The sequence below is a fragment of the Zingiber officinale genome, chromosome 7B, assembly GCF_018446385.1.
Source record: "Zingiber officinale cultivar Zhangliang chromosome 7B, Zo_v1.1, whole genome shotgun sequence".
Taxonomy (NCBI): Eukaryota; Viridiplantae; Streptophyta; class Magnoliopsida; order Zingiberales; family Zingiberaceae; genus Zingiber; species Zingiber officinale.
Window position 1 is genome coordinate 6,083,853 of NC_055999.1, and position 11,214 is coordinate 6,095,066.

Below are 11,214 nucleotides of genomic sequence, written 5' to 3' on the forward strand. Positions count from 1 at the left end.
TTTTATATAATTTTTAACATAGGTTAGAATCACTCTCTTTCTTTAAATTATCTTCCTAATTCGATATTTAAATTATCTCATCTAACTCTTTGATATATGTCAGAACCTTCTCTCCCTTTAATTCATCCCTCCCTCCAATACTTTTTTATTTTATATAATTTTTAACATATGTCAGAATCTCTCTCTTCCTATAAATTATCTTCCTAATTCGACACTTAAATTACCCCCATCCAACTCTTGGCATATGTCAGGACATTCTCTCCCTTTAAATCATCCATCCCTCCAACACTTGACACATAACACATGTCAGAATCTCTCACCCTATTTAAATTATCCATCCTTCAATCATTGACACCTATCAAAACACCCCTCCCTTTAAATTACCCCTCTTCAACGCTTGACATATGTCAAAACCTTCCCTCCCTTTAAATTACCCCCTTCTAACCCTTGATATATGTCAAAATCTCTCATCCCTTTAAATTACCCCCCTTCCAACCCTTGACACATGTCAAAATCTCTTATCACTTTAAATCACCCCTCTTCCAACCCTTGACACATGTCAAAATTGTAGGAGCAGCGGAGGCCGACAAGAGGGGTGAATTGCTACAAACAAAAATAAATATACCCTCCTAAACGTTTTTAACAAAATAACTAGCAACTATAATAAAATTAAAAGCAGAAAGGAATCAGAGAAGACCCGGAATTGACTTGGTTACAACCGAGACGGTTGTTAATCTAAGGCAATGAAAAGCGCAATCAAGATCTCCTTCTCTGAAGGTAGAGAAGCCTTTTACACACTTAAAGAGCCCACAAGTTGCTAGGAAATCGAATACAGAATTCAATTATAATTTCCTAGGTCCAGGGGCCTTTATATAGCTCCTGGAAATTCTATCCCGAGGGTCCAAGGCGCCTCCAACAAGGTTTAAGGCGTCTCTAACCAAAGTCAACGGATAAGGTTCTATCCGCAGCTCAACGGCTGTTTTGACTGGGTTGAAGGCGCCTCTAACCTGGCTGAAGGCGCCTTCAAGCTGGAGGCGCCTTCAACCTGGTTGAAGGCGCCTTCAAGCTGGCAGCTCATCCTCTCGGCTTCATTTCCAGCTTGCTTTGACTTCCAACGCTCCGATCTTTTGGGTGATTGCGGCCAATCGGAATAGGGCTTACCCGAACCCAATTCCCGGCCTTCTCCTCGAGCAGCCTTCCGTCCCGGCTTAACGTCTCTCGAACGCCGCGCACGCTCTTCACGCCCACCGGAATACTCTTCCACAGCTCTCTCGTACTTCGGACGCACCGAGCCCGTCGGCTCCCTTCCCCGTGCCGTCCTTCTCGCTAGCTGCGTCTTCCGCTCGACTTCCTGTGCTTCTTAGCTCTTGCACACTCAGACACAGGGATCAAACACAGCAGGACCTAACCAACTTGGTTGATCACATCAAAACTACCACGGGGTCCAACAATCTCCCCCTTTTTGATGTGCATCAACCCAAGTTCAAGTTAGGGTTAAAATAGACATAAATAGTAATTTTAAAGGAAATTACTAAACTAACATATTAAGCATAAATTTGTAATAATTAAAATTGCAACACATTTTCAAAATCAAAACTTAAAATTTTAATTTTTAATTTTCCTAACTTCCCCTAAACTTGTACTTTTCTCTCTCCCTTTGATCACAGCAAAAATGGGGTCCTAATTAGAGGGAATTTTCAGAAAAAAATATTTCTACCCAAAATGAATTTATAAAAAAAATTTCAAAAATGTTTGATTAAACTTTCAAAGCATTATTTAATTCTAATTTTTAAATATTTTTTCAGAAAGTTAATTAAACCTTTCATTTCAATATTTCAGCTTTCAGGTCGTGGCGAGGCACTAGGCCTTCTTGGTTATTGGAGCAACAACCACTTCCTTGACAAAACTTTATAAAGAAATTTACTATTTAATTTTCTTCTCTGAAAGCGCTAAGTCTAATATTTCAACTAAGATCAAATATTATGATTTTTAAATTTCTATTTTAACTTCTCATAAGTTCTTAATTCACAGTTTTTTAGAATTATGGCAAAAAATATTGAGCATGCAAAAAATTGTATATTTTCTATTGTTAGTTTGTCAAAATGTTTTAATTGACAAATTGTATCTTTTAACTCAATATTCTTTAATAGTTTTTTCAGTTTTTAATTTAAAATATTCTTTCGACGAAATACTTTGTAATTCACGAAAATCTTTCGACAGTATTTCAATTGAAACATTTAATTTGCCAAGAGGTGGAGACCATACCTGACTTACCTTGTCGGCGGTTGATTCTCCCCCTGTTGAGTTGTTTTCGTCTTCTGATGTTTCTCCCCTTTCATCGATGCTCATTTGTGATGAGCATTCTAGGTCTTCAAGATGGAGTTCGGTTACTGGTTCTGTTTCGGCACTTACCTCAATTTCGGACTCTTCTGACGTCGGATCAGTGTCCATCGAGGAGTCGGATTCAACTTCAATTTGTTCTTCGTGGAGTTTTAAGAACTTTTCCTAAAGTTCTTTTGCGCTATTGTACTCTCCGACTTTGTCGAGATCTTCATTTGGTATTGTGGTTAGAAGATGAAATTCAGCCCGTGCATTTGCCATAAACTCGTCACGTTGCTTCTCGTTCCAGAGGTATTTCTCGAGCTCTTCTCCGTTTGCTTTCTTTGGTGCTTTATAACCAGATTTCATTATTAAATAAATAGAAAAATCAGAGTTAAGGTATACCTCCATCTTTTGCTTCCATGAAGCAAACTCCCCCTCGAATGCAGGTGGGTAGTCACTGTCTCCGCCCATCGTTTTAATCGTTGTGCGTCAGTCAGCGGTTAGTCATTCTGAGGCGATCAGGCTCTGATACCAATTGTAGGAGCAGCGGAGGCCGGCAATAGAGGGGTGAATTGCTACAAACAAAAATAAATATACCCTCCTCAACGTTTTTAACAAAATAACTAGCAACTATAATAAAATTAAAAGCAGAAAGAAATCAGAGAAGACCCGGAATTGACTTGGTTACAACCGAGACGGTTGTTAATCCAAGGCAATGAAAAGCGCAATCAAGATCTCCTTCTCTGAAGGCGGAGAAGCCTTTAACACACTTAAAGAGCTCACAAGTTGCTAGGAAATCGAATACAGAATCCAATTATAATTTCCTAGGTCCAGGGGCCTTTATATAGCTCCTGGAAGTTCTATCCCGAGGGTCCAAGGCGCCTCCAACAAGGTTTAAGGCGCCTCTAACCAAAGTCAACAGATAAGGTTCTATCCGCAGCTCAACGGTTGTTTTGACTGGGTTGAAGGCGCCTCTAACCTGGCTGAAGGCGCCTTCAAGCTGGAGGCGCCTTCAACCTGGCTTGAAGGTGCCTTCAAGCTGGCAGCTCATCCTCTTGGCTTCATTTCTAGCTTGTTTTGACTTCCAACGCTCCGATCTTTTGGGTGATTGCGACCAATCGGAATAGGGATCACCCGAACCCAATTCCCGGCCTTCTCCTCGAGCAGCCTTCCGTCCCGGCTTAACGTCCCTCGAACGCCGCGCACGCTCTTCACGCCCACCGGAGTACTCTTCCGCAGCTCTCTCGTACTTCGGACGCACCGAGCCCGTCGGCTCCCTTCCCGTATCGTCCTTCTCGCTAGCTGCGTCTTCCGCTCAACTTCCTGTGCTCCTAAGCTCTTGCACACTCAGACACAGGGATCAAACACAGCAGGACCTAACCAACTTGGTTGATCACATCAAAACTACCACGTGGTGCAACAAAAATCTCTCATTCTTTTAAATTAACTCACTTCCAACTCTTGATACATGTCAGAACTCCTCACTTTCTTTAAATTACTCATCCTCCAATCTTTGACATATGTCAAAACACCCCTCTCCCTTTAAATTACCCCCTCCAACCCTTGACACATGCCAGAACATCCTCTCCCCTTAAATTACCCACCCTTCAACTCTTAATACATGTTAGAACCTCCTCTCCCCTTAAATTACCCACCCTTCAACTCTTGACACATGTCAAAACCTCTCCCTTTAAATCCTCCTCTCACATTTCATTTTTAGTCACTCTTCAGTCACACCTCCCTCCATTGCTATCTCCCTTTCAGCCTCTCATTCTCTCTTCCTGAAACATAGTTATCTTCTTAGTCATTACTTTTTGTAATTCATAGAAGGAAATTATGGATGATTCTTTGGATTTATTTTCAGATAGTTGGTCAATTGAGAATGATGTTCCTAGTGGAGAGAGTATCTCCAACAATAGTCGCGATTATACAGTCAAATTTACTACAAATCAGGTTAGTTATTATCATTATTTTATGCATCTTCGTTATTTATTTTATAAGTAGAGAAATTATATTAAGATTGGATAACGTCATACTTATACATATTTGTTATATTTTTTTATATAGATATTTAAAAATAGATAAGATATAATAAATTGGGTAAAGACAGTTGGTCTGAAGAATGATATTGTAGTGGTTATTAAAAATTCTGCTAATTTAAAAGGTGGCAAGCTACCAAAGTGCCATCTTATGTGTGAAAGAGCTGGAAAGTACAAACCGCTACGATATCTAGTTGATGGGCAATCCTTAAAAAGAAATATGGGGATTAAAAAATGTGAATACCCATTTGAGTTGCGAGGTATACCAATACCTCCAGATGGCGTGATGTGGGGTTTAAGGATTGTCTGTGATTTTCATAATCATAAATTAGCAGAATATATTGATGGTCATGAGTATCTGAGTAGGTTAAAACCAATAGAGAAAGAATTTGTGCTTGACATGACCAATAACATCACACCTGGTGAAATTCTTAATATTTTGAAGGAAAAAGACCCGTCAAACACTACTAGGATCAAAAGCATTTACAATATCATTTCACAAATAAATCTGCTAAACAGGACGGCTTAAATTCTATTCAGTATGTCTTGGACCAATTAATCAAGAAAGAATACCTATATAATTACCGTACAAATCCAAACACTAACGAAATCACAGAGATTCTTTGGATTCATCCAAAAAGTCATCTGTGTTGATTATTGATGTCACATACAAGACCAATGTGTATCGGATACCACTATTGGAGGTTGTGGGTATCACATCCACAATGCGAACTTATACACTTATGTTCGTATATCTTAGTAATGAGAGGACAGAGCAACTGACATGGACATTAGGTACCTTAAAGAAGTGAATGATTGAAAAGAAGGCATCGTTGTCATTGGTGTTTGTTTCAGACCGAAAGTTGATGCTTATTAATGTCATTGAAACATGTTTTCCCAATGCACGTCACATCCTTTGTATTTGGCACATAAATCAGTGTGTAATGAAGAAATACACCCCTATGCTTGGTTTGGAGTGGTAACAATTTTATGCATCATAACACTCACTCATTAATTCATCGACACAATGGTCTTACCAGCAGAAGTGGGATGTCATGTGCGAGGAGTATCAACAATTCGAGGGTGTTCTAAATTATCTTTGGGATACATGGTTACATCCTTACAAAGAGCGGTTTGTTTCAGCATGGGTTGATACATGTATGCACCTCAAGAGCAATTCAAATCAAAGGTATTTATAGCTTTATTATTTAAATTTTGTTCATTATTATACTATTTCAATTCTTTTCAGTATTAAAACATAATGTATTTTTTTTATTACAGGGCAGAGTCTGCACATGTGAGACTGAAGTTATATTTAGGAGATATCATGTCATCCCTACAGGCATCTTTTAAAAAAATAGATAAGATGTTGAGAATTCAATTCGGGGATATTAAGAAGTCGTTCGAGAGATCTCTTAATATTCCAAGTCATCAACATTTACATGATGACATTTTCAGTCAAATAAGATGTCGGATTTCATTAGAGTCAATGGAATTGATTTCTGGTCATCCAAAATGCATTGAGGAAGCATCTCACTAGCTAGTCAACAGATGCAACTAGTCTATCAAATTTGTATATGGATTGTCATGGGAGCATGATCTTGCACATTACCGTTACTTTTCCATTCCAATTCCGCTTCAGAGTATCAACGCTTATTGGAGGAGATTGTTGATGCACGTACATCAGTTTAATGACGAGGAAGCACAACCTAACAACACATCTCACATTGTTGAGATATTAGATGTGATGGATCCACATATGCGAGATCATATAATAGATCAGTTTTTCGATATGATAGATTCATCTCAAAGTACAGTTCGAGCCTCTTCATACAACACAAAACATAGAAGTCGACCTACGGGTAGAGATAAGCAAAGTGGACGTCGCATATCTTCTTTTGCAGATGCATCCACTTCAGGATCTAGGGTCTCTCAACCGACTGCAACATCTCGAGGGAGAGGAAGACGTGGAAGGGGGTCGAAGGTTCGTAATACTCAAACAACTCATGATCACTCTCCAATTTCACCCATCTATGATACTTATATTGAGAAATTACCTGTGCCTCTGCAACGTTATATTTCTCACACTGTTGATATTCAATATAATTGTCATTGTGGATTCAGAGCAATAGCTGCACTAATTGGGTATGGTAAAGAAGGTTATTTTCAAGTACGATTCGAACTTATAGAAGAGATTCAACAAAATAAGGGTTTATATGATCAACTTTATCCAGATCAAAATTTGATAACCAATCTATTATTCTTATTGAATTGGTTCGAGCCGTGGGCACCAGAAATGTATTGGATAGACTCTATACCTTTGGGAATTATCATCGCATCAAGGTACAATTTTGTACTGCATACATTTGATGAAAATGTTGAGAGTTGTTTTACTCACTTGTCATTAAGAACTCCTTCAATTCTAAAACAAGAACTTCTTACGGGAGATATTTTGCTAAGCAAAGATCTTCTGGTCTAGTCCTAGACCTTTATTCATTCATTGGTTGAGTGGACTAGACCTCACCTATTAAACATGTGAGGTCTAACCTATTTAACCAATGAATGAGGAGAGTCTCATCTGGTCCAAGAGATTCTCGGCAGAGGATCTTGCCTCTATTTTGCTCTAGTCCTTTTTAGCTTTTGCACGAAGAGTTAGACACAAGAAAAAAATATTTTACACCGATTAAAAACTCATATAATTCATAGGGGCTAATTTTGTTGCTCCCTCATGCCTGATCTTGTGTCAATAAGTGTGACTATTATGAAGGGCTAATTTTGTATATCGAGAAGTTTTAGGAATTATATATATAATGTGACAAACATATCCTACCCCATTTCCGGCTATCAGAGGAGCGGTTCTTTCCGTCCGCTGGTGCCCCTCCTCCTCCTCTCTAACTCCGGCCACCAACCCCTTTGGTATCCTTGGATACTCCGGCGGCTGTGGCGTGTTGCAGCTCCTCGCCGTCCAACAACGGAAGACTGCTTCCTAGACGCCCGCTGCGCGACGCCGCTACAGAGATCCCGGCGAAGCTGCCGACCAAGTCCCTCCCTTCTGCTCAAACCTGAGAGAGACAAGAGACACGGGGAATTACGGCGGCGACATACGCGTGAGTGTCGATCGAGAAGAATCTGGGCATGGTAGCGCGGGCGAGGCGGTTCTTCATTACTGCGGCTTTGTACCAGTTCCTGAGCCTGTTGTATGGGACTTAGAATGTGCCAGCGTTTGCAGCTTGCTTGAGGTTCTGCAACCGACTCTCCTCTATCTCAGTAAATCAAACAAGTTAGAGAATATAATTCTGTTGATGAAGTTTCCAAGTAGTTTGTCATATTTCCCCAGTTAATAGCGTCATGATGAACATGAATGAGTTAAGTTCCCCATTATGGTTCTCCTATGGCGGTTCTGATTCTTCTGTAGCCATATCATCTTTCTTGCCCAATAGAGAGCAACCATACTCAATTCTTGCATCTCAAGAAAGAGAGTTATTGGGCGAGATACATCTATGATTCCGTTGTCTCTTCCTACTGTTTCATCTGTTCAACCTTCTTCATCTTCCAATAAGCAAATACCTAAACATCTATTCAATCTAGAAGGAAGAATGAAAATGAAAGAGCCTATAAATATCAGCAAAAATAATATTTTTATAGGTCTATATGTGAATACGAATAATATTTATTTTTCATTGATGGATGTGGCATTCTTATTTTCAAATCAACATGTAGCCATTTGAGTCTTATGTTTCCCTTTGATATGCCATTTGAATTTTGAAGCTTCAATTATTTCTTTAGGATATTCTTATTTCTAGTCCAAGAATGAGCTCATAACCTACCGATAGAAGTGGAACAATACTTTAAAGGCATGAATGTGCATTTTATAACGCTTAGTCTCAAATGATATGATTCCATCTGTATGCACGATCTATTTGCCATTTATATTATCATGCTGAAGTTATGGTGTTTTCATCAAGTAATGATTATGTTTGCTCACATGTTTCTGCATTTCTCTAGCTTCATTATTTATACAATATCCTAAAATACACATTTCATAGTGGATTGTTTAATATCATTTCTGCTAAGGTTGTGATATGAGAAATGACAACTTTTCTGATTTGTTCTTTTCAAGATAGAACTGACAATCTTTACTAGAAAAAAAAACAGAATGGAATCATGAGAAATAAAGTGTTGATTTTATTTGCAGGTCTGAGTATTTTAGAAGAGTGAACTGCATAGTTTGTTACTATTACAGACTTGTTTATCGAGAACTAAAAGTGCACCTTCGATGTATTCTGCTTAAACTGGTGCAGAGCTACTTCATTCATCAACTAAATTCCTTCCCAGCATAATGCCCTGCCTTTCTCCAATTCTGCCTTCTAATATCCATCTTCCTAGTTTCATAATTTCTATATCCAACAACATAAAATTTTCTGAACTTCCATTTAAACATTTCTTTAATCTGGATGTCCTGGAGTATCGAATGAAATTGCAAGTGTCAAAATGTTCACTCCAGTCTACATCAATTGGCCAAGATGGTGAATCTGATAACTGCTGCAAGAAAGAATCGAAGATGATATGGACTAGCATAGGATCTAATATAACAGAAGCACAGAAGAAGGCTATTTCCCAACTTCCTTTAAAGATGTCAAACCGCTGCAAGGCCCTTTTGAAGCGTATTATCTGTTTTTCTACAGAGACGGACAATTTATCCCTCCTCTTAGCTGTTTGGGTGAAAGCCATGAAACCTAGACGGGCTGATTGGTTGTCAGTTTTGAAACAGATTGAAAGGATGGAGCATCATCTACTTTTTGAGGTCAGTTCTTTACCTTCCTGTTACCAGCTATTTCACATATCATGTGTAATTTCTCCTCTCTTTTGTTCAATAATATTCGACTGAACTTGGCATATGCTGCTGATCATTTTGATGTTTCTTACCAATGTGATGGCTTATCAACCATTTTCCTTTCATGTGGTAATGACTGCTAGCCTGTGTTCTAAGACAAGTTAAATTGATTAGAGTGGGAATGTAAGTGGTAGAGGAGACTAAATAAAACTATGGATAATATAATAAATTGATTTGAATTTATTAGTGACATAGGCATATAACCTTACAATTTGTATAGAATTCAATTGAGGGATAAAATTTATGTAGCCAACTTCAAAGAGTTGAGAGTTGTAACAAACACAACATTAATGATGAACAAGTCAAGTGCGTAAAGAAATATTCTTATTATTTTGTTATTCCTTTAAATTTAGTTTCAAAGATATTGTATAATCATAGTATTTGGTGTTCTCGTTATAGTAAGTTTCTGAATTAAAATATTCCCTTTCTTGGATCTCTCCTCTCCTGCTTCTTATCTGGTTCTCCTCTCTATCTACTTTCTAACTTTTACTGCCTCAAGTTGCACTTAGGGCATGCATCCTTCATCTTAGAATTGTATGATAAGAACTTACCATCAAGTATCTCTTAATCTGACATATGCCTCAAGTTAGGTAATGGAATATGCACTGCTGGAAAATTCTTTTGAAGCCAATGTACGTGATTATACCAAATTGATTGGCCTATATGCAAAGCAGAATCTCTTAGAAAATGCTGAAAGATCATTTTGTGCCATGAAGCAAAGAGGGTTCCCTTATGATCAGGTCACACTTACAGTCCTTATTCACATGTACAGCAAGGCTGGACATTTTGATCATGCCAAGGAAGCATTTGAAGAGATCGAACTACTTGGTGTACCTGTTGACAAACGAGCTTATGGCTCGATGATAATGGCTTATGTCAGGGCTGAAATGCTTGAGAGTGCAGAAGCTTTAATGAAAGAACTGGAGGAACAAGAAATCTATCCACGAAAAGAAGTTTACAAGGCACTACTTAGAGCTTATTCCAATAAAGGCAATGCTGGTGGAGCTCAAAAGGTTTTCGACTCAATACAGTTTGCTGGAATAGTTCCTGACAGTAGGCACTGTGCTCTACTCATAAGTGCCTACTGCATTGCTGGGCAGAGTGTAAAAGCGCGCACTGTATTGGAGAACATGAGGCTTGCAGGCCTTGAACCCAATGACCGATGCATTGCCTTGATGCTGGGTGCTTATGAAAGGGAGAATGACTTGAATGCAGCACTCTCTTTTCTGATAGAACTGGAGCACGATGGCATTCTGGTTGCTGAAGAATCATCTCTAGTCTTGGCCAGGTGGTTTAGTAGGCTCGGAGTGGTGGGTGAGGTGCAGCAGATTTTGGAGGAGTTTGCTTCAAGAAGAGATGAATATTGCGCAACTCTTAATGCTTCAACAACAAAGAGTGGTAATGCTTCAAAAACCAAGAGAATGATGAAAAACAAGACTCCCATGTTACCAGTAAATGCTATTGTGTTATAGGTATCAGTCTTGATAGTCTCTTTGGAATACTCTGGTTGGAAGAATTTGATACAAGGGTTCAACTATGTTATAAAGGCATCCTATCGAAATAGCAAATGTATGCTCGGTCGCGGAATCCTGTCGTGACCTATCATGCACGTGCTAAAGCGCTTGGGTGCATCGCCAATGGGTTGCACAAGCACTCCTAATTTGGTGTGCTATGAATTTCTAACTGAAAGCCATTATCCTTGCAAATTCCTATTTGAAGTGACTTCTTAAGCTTTGTTTCAACTTATGTTAGATTCAAAACCTATTATGAGTTTAGAAAAGAATTTCATGTATTAACAATTTCGTACAGGAGTAAATTGGCCTATGAAACATTTTTATTGTTTTTGCAAAAACAAAAACAAGGCCTTTCTGTTAGCTGAACTTAATTATATATTATCTATTACTTATTTTACTGCTTCGAGGCCCAATTCCGGATCGCCCTCATTTCCCTCTTCCGTTC

The 11,214-nt window shown here is 38.7% G+C and overlaps 1 protein-coding gene across 1 annotated transcript; it reads left to right on the top strand.

Moving 5' to 3' along the window:
• The first annotated feature begins 7,185 nt into the window (after positions 1 to 7,185).
• On the top strand, positions 7,186 to 11,161 carry LOC122005174 (pentatricopeptide repeat-containing protein At1g01970-like). The gene is made up of 3 exons (XM_042560118.1): positions 7,186 to 7,600; positions 8,557 to 9,165; positions 9,846 to 11,161. Exons 2-3 carry the CDS (start codon positions 8,701 to 8,703, stop codon positions 10,725 to 10,727), a joined length of 1,347 nt encoding a protein of 448 aa, XP_042416052.1. The 5' UTR covers positions 7,186 to 7,600; positions 8,557 to 8,700; the 3' UTR covers positions 10,728 to 11,161.
• Positions 11,162 to 11,214: the final 53 nt, after the last annotated feature.